Source organism: Bacillus rossius, chromosome 7 (genome assembly GCF_032445375.1).
Source record: "Bacillus rossius redtenbacheri isolate Brsri chromosome 7, Brsri_v3, whole genome shotgun sequence".
Lineage (NCBI taxonomy): Eukaryota > Metazoa > Arthropoda > Insecta > Phasmatodea > Bacillidae > Bacillus > Bacillus rossius.
Genome location: NC_086335.1, coordinates 5,490,722 through 5,509,898, shown reverse-complemented (window position 1 = coordinate 5,509,898; position 19,177 = coordinate 5,490,722). Strand labels below are relative to the sequence as shown.

At 36.5% G+C, this 19,177-nt stretch overlaps 1 protein-coding gene across 2 annotated transcripts in view; it reads left to right on the top strand.

Moving 5' to 3' along the window:
- Positions 1-11,787, top strand: part of LOC134533652 (protein HBS1) — a 257,049-nt gene extending 245,262 nt beyond the window's left edge. For both annotated transcript variants that reach the window (XM_063371189.1, XM_063371188.1), the window contains exon 13: positions 11,636-11,787. In XM_063371189.1, coding sequence (XP_063227259.1) covers positions 11,636-11,644 — 9 coding nt within the window. In that variant the 3' untranslated portion in view covers positions 11,645-11,787. The remainder of the gene's footprint in view (positions 1-11,635) is intronic.
- The last annotated feature ends 7,390 nt before the right edge of the window (positions 11,788-19,177 follow it).

The window sequence follows — 19,177 nt, the reverse complement described above, 5'->3', positions numbered from 1 at the left end:
ATGAAAACAAGATGACGGTCTCCAGCGGATGAATACAAGATGGCGGACATGATGTCATACCAGTTGATGATATATACCTTGGTACTGGAGGTGGTAGATCAGTCTAGGTAGCTTTCATGGAGGAAGGATCAACCGTTTACTCTCGCCGGGAATCGAACCAAGGACGTACATCGATATAATCAAACAGAATTCAAATACGTTAATTTTTTGATGAATTTTGGAATTTTTTTCATTAAAATCGGATAATAAATAAAGATTTTCAAGATGGCGTCCAAATTTCAAGATGGCGGACATGACGTCATACTAGGTGAAGATATGTATACTTTGACATAAGTGGTGGGGGGTCAGTCTGCCTGCGTCCACTGAGAGGGAAGGATCGGTAGCCATTTTTAATTTTTTTTTGCACTCGTCGGGTTCGAACCGAGGACTCCGAACTCCGTGTCTAAAAAGTATGTTTTTTATAAATATTTTATTAAATTTATATTATTTAACTTTTTTTATAATTTTTTAAAAAAAAATTTCATTAAAACCGGATAATAAATAAAAAAGTTAAAGATGGCGGCCGTAACGGAAATTGCAACGGTGACGTCATCATCCAATATGGCGGACAACACAATGCCGGAATTTTCTAGAAAACAAAATGATGTCATCCAAGATGGCGGATCCAAGATGGCTGCTGTGATCTAATTGTCCCGTTACGTTATGTCCCGTTACGCTGTGTCCCGTTACGCTGTGTCCCGTTACACTCATCCAAGATGGCCGCCGTGACGTCACAGATAGACGTGACGTCAGAGATGTGGCTCGGCACCAAGCACCACAGCCAGAAGCCGGTCGCAGGACCGGCTATCATATACTACTTAAGACTTTCCGAATAACATGCATGTTTGAGAAATGTGTTTCACTTACACATTTAAATTTTCTGCTGTAGTTCTTAGGAATGTATTTTAAAATTATTATTTACCTCTCTTTAAGTTAATTTATAAATACTAATTGTTTAGAAAAAAATTATAATTTATAAAATCATAATGGAATATTGTCTATAAATTACTTATTTGTTATTATAATCGCTCTTGTTTATAGCCAGCAAATGGACACGAAATATACCAATCGTAAAGAATGTAATAAACTTATCTACTTGAAAACCATTAAAAAATTTAAACCAATAAACATATTTGTTGTTGAAATTTATGTTTTTAACTTCTCACTAGAGAATGTTGTGGTACACGGACGTGTTAATACGGTTAACTGTTGGAAACAAAACTTGCATAACCTTTTGGTTTCTAACACTAGCCCCTAACAAATAATTTAATAATGAACAGTATTTATTACACTCACGCTATAAGTAATTGGACTAAAACGTGTACTAGAAAATAAGTATGTTACTGAAATAAATACAGTGCATTTAAATAACTTAGCAACTATATTGATCTGTTAAGTGCTGTTGACATATTCATCCCCGCTTATCATAAAATGATTTACTTTAATAGTAATATTTAAAAACGTGTTTTTAATTACTCGCATTTTATAGTTAAACTGTTAAAAAAGCAGATTCTAACTAAAATAGGTGCACACAATGTACAGTTTGTTACTTAACCACAGTGATTTTAATTAGGAAGGCCGGTATTTCTGCTCATTTCCACTTCGCATAAACGAAGGAAACGAGTAATTTAACCGACTGTTCCCTATAGATTTGATCATTTACGAAGATAAGTAAAATCATATACAGGGCCAAGGAAAATTTTGGAAGTAAAAAATAAAATTTTCAAAGAGAAGATAAATCAAGGATTATGATTGTGAAACGAAAGAAAATATTTATTACATGTGTTGATATTATCTATAATAGGTAATATTTTCCTAAGCCATATTAGTTACTTTTATTATTTATTTGTAATTTATGACTTTGTTATAATATTCTTCTTTATATGTAGGAAGCCGAGATACCATGGAGAAAATCTCATTTAGTAACCAACCTATGTAAGTGTTTTATTTTTGGAGACTATTGCTGGTGTATTCAAGGAAATTTTGCTTCATTGACAAAATTACGTCTATTAATAGAGAGAGGATTTAAGTTCATGGATATCTGTGCCGTTAGTGCAATGAAGAAATACTGACGCTATCCAGTATGAGTAAGAATTCAAACAACAAACTTCGGCTGAAGGTTTATCACGAAAATATAACCCAAAAATATACAACTGATGGTTATTAGTGCTTTCCAAGTATTATATACGCCTTTAAGTTGGAGATGAACAAATCGTTTATTGCAAATAATAGATCAAGTATTAAGGATAAATGCGTTTATTGTCTGCATAAAGTTTAATTTAAAAAATTCTGCAGTCATAACAAAACTCATCGCTGTCAACAGGACGTATTCATAAAGGTTTCTTCATAACTAAATGCTGGTCTCTTATTACAGATGGCAGGTTAATTTATGTTACAAATTTCTGTAGAGATTTTTGTCATTTTTAATTTAGAGTAGAATCCCGGCGGACTCGCAGAAAAACTAATCTAATTCCTCCGACTAAGCACCTGGGGATTGGTCATTAAATGTAAAGATCAAGGCTTGCTGCGTCCTACAGCGCAAATCAAGTGCACAGCCGAAGAGTTCGTGGCGATTCTGCCGCGTGCCGTATCTAATTGCTGTTGGTTCGGCCGGTCACACAGTCAGGAGCGAAGTAAAACCACGGCTAGACTATGTGTGCCTATCTTGCTACTCGGTAGGAAGCTGGTGACAGCTTACAAACCTCTCCACTCCCCTCCCCCAACCAACACAATAAACTTATATTACAGAAAAACAACAGGACCCGTCTTAACTCCACAACCTGTGACCTTGAAGCCAAGCCGAGCACGGCCTGCATATGTTGATGACTTCATTTTTACGACATTTCTCTACTATAAGGGCTATTTCTGTAGATTTTATCTTTAGAACTCTTTTGCATTTGTAGTTCTGCTACAACAAAATGAGTGTAGACAGTTGCGAAACTGCTAATAATTAACACTTACGCAACATTTTACGCCCGTTATATTACACTTTATAAATATCAGTTGGACATATCTGTGACAGAACAACACACGCAAAATAAATATAATATTCAATTAGCAGTACTACCTATTGACCAATACTTATTGAGAGAAAATGAAAAATGCTACGGGGGAGGGGGGGGGGGGGAGAAGAATTAATATAGCGTGTAAGCCTGAACCTGGCGATAGTGGGCTTTGAATCACTTGTGTGACTTATGTGCCGACTCGGTGCTGTGAGGAGTGAAGTCTCTCTTGGGGGATCGGCTCGAGCATCGCAAGCCAGAACATCACCAGTGACTTGTGCAATCTGTGGTGTGTTCACCATGGAATGCAGTTGTTTTGATCCGCGGGAGGAAAAGCAGGGTGGGGATGAGAGCGACAGGCCCTAGATCCGTCCTGGGCATGGGTTGGATTTCTCGTCAATAGAGTGAGGTTTTGTATTATGCCTATGTTTAAATAGGTTGGGATGAATTATAGCTATTAATTTGTAAGGGATTGTGTGTAATCTTTGAAGCACAAAAATAAAACTTTCTTTTTCAATTTTTTCACATAAATTTCACGACGTTAAACACTAAGACTGTGAAACGCGCAAGTATTCGCATAGGTTTTTGTGCATGTACTCAATTTTAATCGCATTCGCCAGTCAGTGTTTTGTATAGAGCACATTTTACCAGCTAACCATAATTCGCAAATTTACTCACGCCATGTCTGACAGCAGGCGACAAATCACATTTTCCTTTCCACGTTTGGTTCCCCTCCAGGCTGTTACAGTGTCACATGAAAACGCTCTTATCTTAGTGTAATATATGTGAAAGTTTGCAAGTCATCTAAAAAGTCTTTGAAATAAAAAATATTATATAAGTTACATTTTAAGAACTTTTAACTATTTAAAAATTTTAGCGACTCTGATTTTTATGAACTTCGTAAGTAACCGTCACCAAAACTACGTAGCACACGCGTTATATGTAGCTATTTAGTTAAATTTGTAAATAAAATTAATATTATTTATGATTTATTTTACGTAACAATATAAAATAAATAAACAAATGAAAATTATAAACTATTCATACTGTGCAGTTTAAAATGGTTGAACTAAAATGAACAAAATATTATTGGTGTTATAAATTACTTTCAAAATCTGTTACAATAAATTGAAATAATTCCAATATCATTCATGTTACTGTGGACGAAGTGTGCGTATGTGTGTTATGTAGTGTGTTATGTATGTACACACGGTTGGAAAAAGCTAAATGATTAGTCATGCAATAGACCTTTCGTAGTATTTGAAGTTTAAGAATATACTTAACAAAATTATGAAATATGTATTCTATGAAAAGGCTCCATTGCTTAGCATATTTTTTTCATGCTACAATGGTAGTGTTATTCCGCAGCTGTCACTAAAATATTTTTATTATTATATGATAATTTAGTCCTAGTTTCAAATCTAAGTAAACTATCTGATCAGAATTTATTTATTATTTAGACTTATTATGTTATTGTTACTGGAAAATTTTTGGATACGTATATTAGTAAATTATTTTTATTCATGACTTGGTCAAAACGTCAAACAGAATTTTTCACAGCGTGTGAACCTTACAACCAGTAACAAGTTGACTTTTATCTAAACAAATGTTTTTCATGTACAATCTTCAGGTCATAAAAAATAGGAATGAGATAAGCTCATAATAAGAAAACAACGCATTTATTTTAAAGCAGACGGAAAGCTAGTTTTGTTAAGTTAACTATTGATTGACTTCAGTCAAAAATGAAACTACGGCCTTATACATTTTTATCTCACGTGTAGGTATAAATTTTGTGTGACCTATTTCTCATTGCGTTCTTACATTGGTACATTATATTATCTACTTAAGTCTTTAACATGCTGTTTAAAAAACGATAATTACAAAAGGTGGGTATCGCAATTAAATTTTATGCACTTTTACAGACAGCTGTTAAGTCATTTCTGTAAACATATATCAAAAATATAATAAAATATCATCTCTAGTTACCTGTACTATGAAAAATATCCTATTACAGTTCTACTTTCAGTTTTTCTTTATTCGATGCTTTTTTCTGTGAATATAAATAAATGCTGGTTTTAAGAACTGACCATTCTGTCGCGAAAATAGAAACCCTAACTATTTGAGTTGTGAATTAACACTTTTACAAGTTGGGGTTTTCAAGGTAGTTTATTTTATATTTGTTGAGCTTAACTCAGAGTCATCCATTTCGGTACCTGGGTAAGTAAATAAATACAAAAGTGTTTGAAAAAAAAAACATTTTTGATTTTAATGCGTAGATTTGTGTTTCTTTATGAATAAATAAATACGAACAAACATATTATTTATTTATCGCTATCATGTTTTCACACGTCGTATGTCATGTTATTTCCACCTCATCATTATAGATGTATTAAAACAAGGGGGAAAAAAAGTTCATTATCATTGCGAGTACACAGTATTTTAGTAACAGTTAATCTTTTTTCCCTTTCTAATTTCTCTTACTTTCCAAGCTCACATACAAGATATCTCTTATTTTTGTTGGTGTGTATATTGATACCAGTTTCAGGCAACGTTGGAAAAATTCAAGTGAGCTATCCCACACACAGCTACTGCGCTAATTTGGCAACGTTGCACTTGGTTAAGAATGGGTTGAGATTACCTAATTACCTCCCTGCCTGCCTGCCTGCCTTCCTCCCTCCCTCCCACCCTCCCTCCCTCCCCCCCACCTTCCCCCTTCCCCCCCCACCTTCCCCCTTCCCCCATCCCCCTTCCCCCTTCCCCCTTCCCTCGTCCAACTCCAACGCTTGAAATGTTTACGGTTTCAACACTTCGAGTAGACATAAACACGTTTCAAGGAAACTAGGTATATTATGTCTCACCTGATATACATTTTTCCTGACTAGCCACGAAAAATGCTACTTTCATTAACGGTTCTTGGAAGTAAGAACTTAAAATTTGTTTGTGGTAGGTGGTTTTCACTGATAAACTGAGCGCTTCATGTAAATATTATTACAGAAATGACATCACAAAATACGTAATTTAACAATATTTACATCATATTTCGGTATTTAGGATCAGCATGTGTTTTTTATTTCACTATTCCGGTGCCGAAAGTTTACCCGATTTGTACCCTACCTTTTGTTGTAATGCAATATGATAAAATATATTTTTTTATTTGTGTGTAAATAAATAAACAACATTTATACACAAAGTTCCACCCACTTCTCCCCAACCCACACAATTTGACAAGCCACCTGAACTAATGCCCCTTTGCCCAACCTCCTTGCATATATCCTGCTATGCTACGCAAAACATTTAAACTAACGTTCTCCGACCCCATCTTCATTACTTATTTAAAACAGTGGCATGCTAATAAAATAAGAACACATAAGGGCACAAATGGTGATAATCACATAGTTTTTTATAAAACTTTATTATTATTTTTAACACTTTCAAGTTGATATTCTTTATATGTTTCGTATATTTCATTTGTACATTTCACTCACATAGAATTAAACAACTTTCATGAAGTACTATAAAAACATAAATACCTTTACCGGAATGTATCTCATCCTCAAAAGTTTTCGATCAAAGCAGAAACAAAAGTTATTCGAAGAATAACCTTAGCCTAAACTTACTGTACAGATATACATACGTGCATTAAATATGTATAAATACAAAAATTTTCTACCGTATAATCAGTTTCATAAGTGTTCTCTGTCTTTAAACATATGAGCATACGTCTTTCTTTTCAAGACTGAACAGTCTCCAGTTGGTATTGAAGAAATTGACGTATCTATCTATGTCTCTTTTCATCTACATGATGACAGAACCTTTAAAGTATTGTCTGTGATTTGTTAGTATTTTGTAGGAGAATAGATTATACAATGGAGTAAATTTAAAAAAAGGAAACTATATTTTTTTTTCATTTAGGAGATGCAAATGGAAAATGCACAAAAAAACATAACATTCTCAATTAAAAAAAAAAAAAGGTTCAACCTTTTGAAGCAAGAGAAATTTCTAAACTAATAAAATTATGGCGACAAAAATACAATTTGGTATGTGATTATTATAAAAATCTCACATGTAAAAAATTAATTTATGTAAGCTGATGATGAAGACTTTGTTTATAAGTACATTTTATTCCAATATTTATTTGGTATTCTTAGAAATTGGTAGATTAGGAATCTAGGTATTTCAAAATACAAAGGTTAGGGGACTGTATGAGTTTTTGTGGTACGTTGGCGCACGTTGGAAGGCCAGGTTTGGAAATAAATATAGGTTCACTGTGATGATTAGGACCAGGTAACGTTTTATGATTTTCCTCTACTTCACATTGAAAGAAAAAAAAAAAACAGTGGAAAAACTGAAGTGTGAAAAAATATAAAAGGCCGCATCTGACCTTTAGAATTTGGTTCAATATTTTAATTTAATACTTTTTAATTTTTTGTGATACTTGTTTTGTTTACGTGACGTCATACATGTGTTCAAATAGCCTCTTGAGAAGCTGTTAGTTTTCGAAATTTTCGGATGCACAATTAAAGTAGGAGGTATTGGGTCATCGGTCCCTCCCTAAACTTGAAGCTGGATCCGCCACTGAGCGACGAAGAAGTTGTCAGCACTGGAGAAGACACACGTGTTGAGCTGTTTTTGTGTAGAGTCGCACGTTTCCACGAATTGCAAGTTGCGATGGAGCATGTTGGGGAGCGGGCAGAGCGGTGTGGATGGTGGTGGGGGGAAGTGGCGCCAGAAACACAAAAACAACAACAGGGTGGTATATTATCCACCCTGGAAACAGTGTAAAGGTCCTTAGATTGAGTGGTACAATACACAGTCCTCAGTTAAGTATTTAGTTTAAACTGGTGTGTAAATAAAACCATGATGTCCTCTTATTTAACATGGAAAACATATAAAACTGTGTAAAGGTCCTTAGATTGAGTGGTACAATACACAGTCCTCGGTTAGGTATTGATTTTAAACTGGTGTGTAAATATAACCATGCGGTCCTCATACTAAACATGAAACATCATTCTAATTAATTTAATGCCCATTGTTTTTCGTAGAATATAGTTCTTATTTAATTTCGTAATTCAGTTTCTTCGTGATGTAACAATCGTAATGGACAAGAATTTCGGAAAGTATTTATTCTCTTACCAAAAACTTATTATATCTTAATTTTATAAATTGTAATAAAATGTAACTGAATACATTTTTCTAATTGTATCACTCTTATTATTGATAGCACTGTTGTTTAAACATTTTGTTGAGAATTCATTTGTTTTTTTTGAAATTAGTTTATATGTTGAGATTTCTATGTTAATATGTATGAAAATTAAATTTTTTTTTTAATACGATAAGTAGGATATAGTTCTTACTTTTTATTCTTAAATCACTAGTTTTATCTAGTTTTATTATTTAGGTTGATTGAAACCTTCGTTAAATACCAGCAGAATTTATGTCTTCCAATAAAACATTAATTTTTTTTATATCGGAATTGGAACATATAGAACTGAAAAACTGTGTTCTACGGGTTCTCTTATTCATAGTTAAAAAAATCAATTAATAGAAAAATTAATTACCATAAGAACTTTTTCGTGAATATCATTTAAATAAATGAAGTTTTTGGAACGAAATATATGTTGTAATTCAGTTATAATATATATGTGTTGTTGTATGTTTACACAAATTCGGATGAGTGGTTTTGTCAACAAAAAAACTTTTACGGAAATTATAAAATATAGGTAAGTTATTTAGTAACGATGAAGCGAAGTCAAATGTAAATGGAGCAGCAGCGGGATTATAGAGGGAAGAAAACGGAAGAACCCCGAGAATCGACTCCGTATCACCTTAGCAAGGACCACTGGTTCAACTACACGACTACCAGGAACCCTGTCTTGTTGAAACATTTATACTGATTTTGCTAGTCCTGCAGTTAACTGTAAAACTTTACAGTCCTCGGATAAAGCACCAGACACACCTTGTGTGAAGGTCCTCAGTCTGACAGGTCCTCTGATATGCTTGCTAAAGTAATAGTCCTCGGAAGCTATGTTAGTGTTTGTGTATTCCCGTCCTCTATTTAGGGGTAACAAATGGGGTCCTCGAATAGGGGCCTAAGTACGTATAGGTGTGTGTGTGTGTGTATAAGAGAGAGAGAGAGAGAGAGAGACAGACAGACAGACAGACAGACAGACAGACAGACAGACACTTTAGCTATTTAGCTAGCCAGAGCAAAAAATATCTATAATGAATGTCTCCCGTTGCATAGAAAGCATCCTCCCTGTCGAGTAAGCTGCTTGTCTCCGCCTGTCTCTACTGTCTGTTATCCCCTCCTCTCGAAGTGAAGCATCTCTACTCACATTTAAATAGTTCTTACATGGTTAATACATGCAAACAATGTTACTCTTTTTAAATTTTTTAAAATATTTAAAATTAGGACTTAATGTCTCTTTATTTAACTTATTGTAATACATTTGAAATTCAAAATTTCCGGCAACTATCATTACAATCATCCTTGGACCGCTCTGTCCCTCGGCTAAATTACCATTATCTATGAACATTTATCATCAGTACTACTTAAATTAATACAGAGCACAGCAATGCACTTAATTCCTGTTATTGATTAGTAACATATGGATATGGGTAACAACTTACTCTAATTCAATGTAACACATATACCCTGAACTAACACACGACACTCGGAAGCTGTCGTCACAGGAGCAGATGGGCGGCGGACTGAGTGCTGATAAAGAAGGAGGCCCGTGTCAACATCCTGGTACACTGGCCCACAGTCACCGGGCAGTGGAGTGTCCGTCGCTGCCAACACGCTGGCAGACCCTCCTGCAGCTCACATGTGTCTCGTACACCAGCTTCACGGGAAACCACACAGTGGTGTTAAATGTGGCGGGTTTACCAACCAAGCAATTGGGCCACCGTGGTCGGTCCACCATCTTCCGAATTATTCGTCGAGATGACCTCAGTTAGCACAGAGGGCAAAGTGCATTTCCAAACTACTACAGGCCATGCTCACGTATTGATGCTGAATTTTCCCTGACAGCCAGTAGGTTTCCTTTGCCCAACATGTGGCTTTGCACTAATTGAACACATCTTGTTCAGGGAATTGGCTCAATCCGTGAAGCGAAACAGTGTCAGGAACGGAGCCTTACAACAGTTGTGGAACCATGTGCAGAACCAGTGTCGTGATGCTGTCTGGACCTTCTGTAGCTGCTGCTCACACACGCTGTTGCTCTGATCCTCTCATCCGTGTGGAGCGCACATCCCTCTGCTGGCAGTGAGAGCTACCGGTCGACTCCAGCACAGACGGTGTCCAGTATCCTCCTGAAACATCACTCTAAGATTCACTTCGCCGTAGAACATGCAGACAACCACGCAGCACCAAGGTCCTACCATGTGACTGGCATTTCAACGCAAACAGTGGCACACATGTGACATCAGGTGATATCGGCGAATGGCATTATTCTGCATCTTTTGACGCAACACATACAGGACATGTTCGTATATGGTTCTGTTTGGCGGGTAGTGGGGACATATTACATTTCCAGACATGGGCTCTACAAAATATTCTCTACTCAGTCCACCCTACAAGCCCTAAATATATGGAACAGAAATTTTTGAAACTCTTGTGTATTATTCTTTTATGTCATTTATTTAGTAGTATCATATTCCTGTTTTTCTTAGAACTGTTGACCTGTAAAGTAGTAACTTAAGGTCGTTAGCAACTCATTACATGTGCAAATGAACTAAATACTACTTTAAAAAACCTGGCTACTATTTACTGCTACTATAATAAATATAATTTAGTTTACTCTCTTCCTTGCGAGATTTATTCCGGGGTTCAAGTGAATTCGGCAAGCATTAGCTTGGGGAATAGAAAGTTTTAAGGTGTAAAATTATAAATTAAAAAGTTAAGAACAAAGGTAATGAACTGAAAACCAATATAATTGTGTTTGTAAAAACTTGTTAATATAATAGGCCTATTTACGGAATATACAAATGATGCAAAAAACAGGTATACATTTTGCTAAGATGTTTGTCAGTGGAAAATGGTTAGAAGTTATTCTTGTTACCAAAAAAAGAATAACTCCTAATCGCTTAACATTTTCCACTTTGGAAATTTCATGTTAAGTTGCTATGTAACAGGAGTATTGTTTGCTGCGTGATGTACATTTTATTTTTGATTTTAGCTGGTAGATGAGGAAAGCAAATTGCTGTACTGGGCAATATCGCCCATTAGCTCATCTGATGCACATAATATATTTGAAGTAAGGTGTATCACTAGTTTTTACATTTTTTTAAAAATTTTTCTGTAATATTAACATTACTTAAGTTTTTCCCTCAGAAAAAAATGTGTAGGTTGCTTGGCACTATTTTCTATTTTGTAGCCAACCACACATTTTGGATTTTACTTTTTAGTTCTGTCCTCTACAACGAAGCCTCACTACAAGTCGCAGAGGCAGCGGCTGTCAGAAAGTGCCACCTTTTCCTGAACAGATACTATCCCACTCCTAGCCAAAACATTTCCACGTGAATGTGCCACTATCCAAATGTGTTAAAGATATCTGTGCTGTAGTAATTGTTCTGTGGTGTGTTTGTTGCAGATCCTGTAGCACGTCACAAGGCGGCAGTGCAGGGCGTCTGCCCTCCTCCAATTGGGCCACTCATTGATCGCAAACGCTGGTTGCCAGCCCCTTATATTGTTAATAATTTTTATTTTTCTCTTATCAAATTGGATTAAAATATTTTGATTTAATTTGGTTTTATTCTAGCTACAAATCCTTCCTCTCTCTCTCTCTCTATATATATATACACACACACACACACACACACACACACACACACACACACACACACACACACACACCGTATATACTCGTGTATAGTGCACCCTTTTTTCCCCTCAAGGAAAGGATAAAAATCAAGGATGCGCGCTATACACGGGGAAAAAAAAGTTCGAGTGGGGGGGGGGATTTTGGGGAAGGAGGAGTGGTAGTCGTTAACTGCCGGGTGATTGTTGACGTTTCTGGCCAGCCTCCACACATACGCACAAGCAACGCCTCTCTTTCACACGCACACACGCGCACACACACACACACGCACAGGCAGACGCGCGCACGGGCAAGCTCGCACATCATGGTCTCTTGTTTATTTTTAGACCTCCCCCCTCTACGGAAAGCCAGCGCAGCAGCTAGTAAAAAGAGAGAGAGAGAGAGAGAGCATGTTGTCACCAGTCCCCCGCCCACTTCGCTCCATCGTCCCAGCAGCTACCTGTGAGTCATCCAGTCCTCCGCGCCAGCTTAGCAACGGGAGTGGTGGTGTTTAGTCCTGTCAACTATCAAGTTACTTGATGTTCATAGTCCCATTCCTGCCTGCCTGCCTCCCTCCCTCCCTCCCTCACTCCCTCCCTCCCTCCCTCCCTCCCTCCCTCCCGTCCTTGTACCAGTTGTGACGATACAGCGCTTCATTATCTTCCGTCTACACAGCAGAGTTTAGCTTGCTCAGTCGTTTCAGATGGTACAGCATGCCACAAAAGTTTCACTTTCAGGTGGAAGAGTATTTAATTTAAGTATTTTCCTGAAACATCACCACACATCAATTTAAATAATCATTTGTTTCATAAGTAATTACTTAACAGGTACCACAAAATGTTAGTAAAATTTACTTATGGAGTAAAAAAAAATTTTAATTTTTTTTTCTTTGGAATTTGTTGCAAAAATCGTGGTGCGTGCTATACACGAGGGTGCGCTATACACGAGTAAATACTGTGTGTGTATATATATATATATATATATATATATATATATATATATATTGAAATAAAACGTTGTGCTGGCCCCTAGTTGTGGTACCCACTGTAGTAAATCTCCTTGCTATTGTATTATACGTTGGCCACTCTCTAATTAATATTATGTGTTCTCATGGGGTTCTTGGCGCCTACCCTCTTTGCAGTAAATACCAGGAACGCTGCTACTGGATAGTCTGCCCAGACTGATAGTCCAGCTAGCACGTCACTGCCCTGTGTTACTGTCCAGAGAGTAATTATAAAAAGGAAATTTAGTAGTGTTGCGTGAATAGTGGAAATTTGCATATAAATGAAATAATAATAACTGAAAAACATATGGTTTTAATGGGTTATTGAATATGGGTGTGAAGTTACGTTTAACATGTGATTAAGCGAGAACAACCAAGGTGTCAAACCTAGGTGTCGGTAATTAGATGCAAATGACGTCACTGGAACACATTGAATACCATGCCGGGTCTAGCTATACGTTGTCGGAGGCTTGAGGCTCTCTTCACAGGACCTCCAGGTGGTCTGCTGCTACACTGGAACACTGGATGCTGTAAGCTGTAATTGGCGAACTACAGAAGGTCTGAGGTAGCCGGGTATCTGGCTGAAGACTCGACTTCCCTCTCGTCCTAGAAAGTCTGGTTCAAATCTGGATCGGTCTCACCAATCGTCGTGGCCGATCGCAGCTGGCGCTGCCCTCAGATGTCTGGAACCACTACGGGACGAAAACGGGACCGACGCGAAAGTTGGCACTCGATGTCGCCGATACTCCCTATCTAGGACTTATTTAATCCAGATACAATTCTCTCAACTCGTAGAGCGGAGAATTCTAAGTAAGTTAGTACACGATCGCGGATGACGCGAATCTTCTATTTCTCGGGCGGCAACCAAGGCTTTGGTTCGCCCCAGCCCGAGAAACGTCTTCCCGCTGCAAGATGGCGATGGCGTCTCCCTTCCTCCTTATAACTCTTTACTTTCGGTCCCTAGCAACCAAGGAGCTATAGATATCAGCAAACAGAATAAGCTGCATAGTGAAATAAAAACTTGGATGTTAGAGTGTAAGAGAATCGAACTAAGACCAAATGAATAAAGTTTCCAAAGAATAATTCTTAGAAGACCCTGAAGTTAAAAGTGAGTTGTCTATGGCAATAAGATGTGTTATACCTGTTATACCTTGGTTGTCCTCTTTACAATAAAACAATTAAATACATAATATTCACTCATGGAATATACAATTAATGTTACAAGAATAATAAAAATAATAATATATAACTGTAAACAGTTGTACTGGTTACAATATATATATATATATATATATATATATATATATAGTAGTATAGGATAGTATTTTCTGGGACTGGCTTCTGGCTGTGGATTGATGATTGTCGGTCCGCCATCTTGGATTGTGTCGTCACGGCGGCCATCTTGGATGACCTTGACTTTGACCTTGAATTTGATCCTCAAAATCCGCCAAAATTGGGCAAAATTTGCCCAAAATTCCTCAAAATTCGCCAAAATTTCCATTTCTGTGGAAAAAAATTCCGCCAAAAAATCTCAAAAAATTCCACAATTCAAAAATTAGGATTTCGAAAATCCTCTAAAGTCGTTTTGCCCTAGAAAGAACCCAAATTCCTAAAAACGGCTTAAGCATCCTTAACTCAAGCTTCAGTTAAGCCATTTCTAGGAATAAGGATACCATGTCCGCCATATTGGATTGTGACGTCACGGCGGCGGCCATCTCGGACGGTTGTGACCTCGACCTTTGACCTTGACCTTGACCCCGACGCCCATTTTGGATCCGCCATCTTGGATGACGACATTTCGTTTTCTCGATCATTCCGGCATTGTGTTAAACCACCATTTTGAATTATGACGTCACCGTTCCAATTTTCGTTACGCCCGCCATCTTGAAAATCCGCAATTTTTATGTTAGAAAATCGGGAAAAATTTTAAAAATCATTAAAAAATTTAAATAATCGAATTAAAAAAAAACACTGTTGCAGTTATCGTTACGGTCGCCATCTTGGATTATATAAATGTTGCATATTTCGTTACACCCACCATCTTGGTTGAGTACCATGTCATTCTTACACTTTTCGTTACGACCACCATATTGGATCCTATTAATGTTGCAATTATCGTTATGGTCGCCATCTTGAAATTTAGTCACCATCTTGAAATTTAGACGCCATCTTGGAAATCCGTAATTTGTATTTTAGAAAATCGGGAAAAATTCCAAAATTCATCAAAAAATTAACTTAATAGAATTCTGATTGATTATATCGATTCCCGTCCTTGGTTCGAAACCGGTGAGGGCAAAAAATAAAAAAATCAGATCCTTCTGCCACAGAAGCCACCTACAGACTGACCTACCTCCACCAATAACAAGGTATTTACCATCAGCTGGTATGACGTTATGTCCACCATCTTATCTTTGTCTGCTGGAGGCAACCATCTTGTTTTCGTCTGCTAGAGTGCGCTGACGTCATGTTAGTATAATGTTCTGTTCTCCATACCTTTAACCTTGTATATTAACATTAAACTTTGACCTTGAACTTTGACCTTGAACTTTGACCCTTGACCTTGAAATTTGACCTTGACCTTGAAATTTCCCTCGACCTTGAAATTTGACTTTGTCCTTGTCGGCCATCATGGATCCGACATTTTATGTTCAGTACATGCTACCAGGAGCCACCACCTGCCGGAGTACGCCATCTTGTGTGTGTACTTGTATTATAGAGGACATTCCCATCTGGATAATTTTATTCTAACCCGCTACAGTGCAGTAATCATTTATTATGGAGGTGCCCCCCGCCATCTTGAAATTCGACCACCATCTTAAAATCATGTAATAATGTAGCTAGAAAAGCGGGAAAAAATCCAAAATTAATTAATTAAATTTGTAATCCATATAATGATTGATTGGATCGACTAAGGTCCTTGGTTCGATCCCTGGCTGATACAAAACATCTTTAATTTAAAAAAAATACAAAAAAAGACTTGGTTTAAGAAAATAAAAACACCACAAGTTCTTTTAAAAAAATTTCATTACATAAATTCAATAGGAAACGAAACGTATACACACATTACACACAGGAAACGGAACGTACACACAGGAAACGAAACGTACACACAGTACACACAGGAAACGAATCGTATACACACATTACACACAGGAAACGGAACGTACACACAGTACACACAGGAAACGGAACGTACACACAGTACACACAGGAAACGAAACGTATACACACAGTACACACAGGAAACGGAACGTACACACAGTACACACAGGAAACGGAACGTACACACAGTACACATAGGAAACGAAACGTATACACACAGGAAACGGAATGTACACACAGTACACACAGGAAACGAAACGTACACACAGTACACACAGGAAACGAAACGTACACACAGTACACACAGGAAACGAAATGTATACACGCAGTACACACAGGAAACGAAACGTATACACGCAGTACACACAGGAAACGGAATGATCACATACAGTAGCGGAAACACACAGGCTTAGTTGGAAATCAGAATACAAGAAATAAAAACATAAAATTTTTACTTTCAATTTTTAATTACTTCTCAACATTACACAAATACAAGTAAAAGAAGCCATTATTGTATGTAGCCAGCTTTCCTCAGTTCCTTGAGTATGAAGGATATTTCTTTGATGCACGAATAGTTTCCTGCACAAAGCGAGTAATGTAGAAGTCTTAGCCGGTCAACCAATATGTTTGGATCTTTCCATGATGTGTAATCAATCTCTTCTACCACCATCTTACTTGCTTGTTTATTATAAATACTGTTAATATCACAATCGTCCCAGTGATCATAATAAGCATTATCGGATTTATTTATTATAACACGACGTTTCCATCGTTTCGGTCTCAGGACATCGCCACATTCTTCGATCTTGTCAGCTCTAGGTGCTTCATCACAGTCAATGCCTTTGTCAACAGCCACAGAGTCACTATAACAATCACTGTAGAAGACATCCTCTTCACCCAGATTACCGTATGAATTCGCTATCGATGATGTCGAAGTGTCTTCATCGTCTTCATGCTTCCTTTTTAGGAGTCCATCATTTTTACAAAGAATGGAGGATCTACCGAATATAGGCTTGAATGTATTCTCACCTTTCACGGTGTTGATACTTCCATTAGTTTCAGTCTTCCCGAAGCCATTAGCAGCCTTCAATTTATGTTCTTCCTCACGATCGGGTGAGCTAATACCATCACATTCAGGACAAGGAAAATTATTGTCGTAATGCAGATCACTCTTCTTTAGTCTAGTGGATCCATCGGTGTCCTCTATGCCGTAAGTAGTCTTGACTTTACATGTTCTATCATGTCTTTTTAAGCTGTCAATTCGTGTTAACAACCTGCTACAACGATTACAGCTTAACATGTTGCGTAGTGGGTTTCTAGCACAATCATTCTTCTCATGACGTCTAGCATTCCTTCTCATGACAAAATCCTTACCACAGTATATACAGCGGCTTCCTTCCGATTCAGCTGCAGATAACAAACCACGATCCATTGTAGCTTCTGTGACTAATGCCAGATGCAAACTAAAAGTTTTAAATTAGATCCAATACTTAAATAGAAATTTTTTTCATATTTCATCAGCGAGAGTTAATTTATCTCATACAAAAGTACTTACTGCAACTAGTTCTGCTTTTCAACAACAGATGACGTCACGTATTGCTTGCAGGTAAATAATATTTAGTTCTTTAATGCAGGATGCGGGATGCTCACTAACGATCGTAAAAGAAAGATGGCTTCGCTAGACTCCAAGGAAAAGTAAGTTCGTCTTGCATGTTGGTGCTCCACAGATATCTCATGACGTAATATTAATTTGACTGAGTAATGATATTTTTTAATTCCACATGATAAAAATATTACAAGTTTTGATTTAGTAGCAGAAATTATCGAATTAAATGTAACTCCAAATAAAATGACATGTCTCATTAAGAGTAAAACTCCTTCATGGAGAGATCGGTTTCTCAGAATAGTCAGATACACTTAAAGAAACCACAGGAATGATTGCAAGAACACGGGAAAAACCATCAAAATATTGACAAAAATAATCAGGTGCACAGGAGAAAACCATCATTATTTTGATAAGAATAATCAGGAGCACACGGAGAAAAAACATCATAATATTGACAAGAATTATCGGGAGCACACGGAGAAAAACCATCATAATATTGACAAGTATAATTAGGAGCACACGGAGAAAACCGACATAAAATTGACAAGAATTATCGGGAGCACACGGAGAAAACCACCACACATTTTCTATGATATCATAAAAATAAAAATAAAATTGAAAATAAAAATAAATTAATAAAAAATTTAAAACAAAAAAAAATCTACAAAACAAACACATAAAATTCTGGCTTGTACTAAAACTGTATCTTTGCTCAACGATGATAAGTTTTTCAAGCTAGCAGAATCTATTTATGTATTTTTTGTAGATTTTTTTTGTTTTAAATTTTTTATTAATTTATTTTTATTTTCAATTTTTATTTTTAATTTTTATGATATCATAGAAAATGTGTGGTGGTTTTCTCCGTGTGCTCCCGATAATTCTTGTCAATTTTATGTCGGTTTTCTCCGTGTGCTCCTAATTATACTTGTCAATATTATGATGGTTTTTCTCCGTGTGCTCCCGATAATTCTTGTCAATATTATGATGTTTTTTCTCCGTGTGCTCCTGATTATTCTTATCAAAATAATGATGGTTTTCTCCTGTGCTCCTGATTATTTTTGTCAATATTTTGATGGTTTTTCCCGTGTTCTTGCAATCATTCCTGTGGTTTCTTTAAGTGTATCTGACTATTCTGAGAAACCGATCTCTCCATGAAGGAGTTTTACTCTTAATGAGACATATCATTTTATTTGGAGTTACATTTAATTCGATAATTTCTGCTACTAAATCAAAACTTGTAATATTTTTATCATGTGGAATTAAAAAATATCATTACTCAGTCAAATTAATATTACGTCATGAGATATCTGTGGAGCACCAACATGCAAGACGAACTTCCTTTTCCTTGGAGTCTAGCGAAGCCATCTTTCTTTTACGATCGTTAGTGAGCATCCCGCATCCTGCATTAAAGAACTAAATATTATTTACCTGCAAGCAATACGTGACGTCATCTGTTGTTGAAAAGCAGAACTAGTTGCAGTAAGTACTTTTGTATGAGATAAATTAACTCTCGCTGATGAAATATGAAAAAAATTTCTATTTAAGTATTGGATCTAATTTAAAACTTTTAGTTTGCATCTGGCATTAGTCACAGAAGCTACAATGGATCGTGGTTTGTTATCTG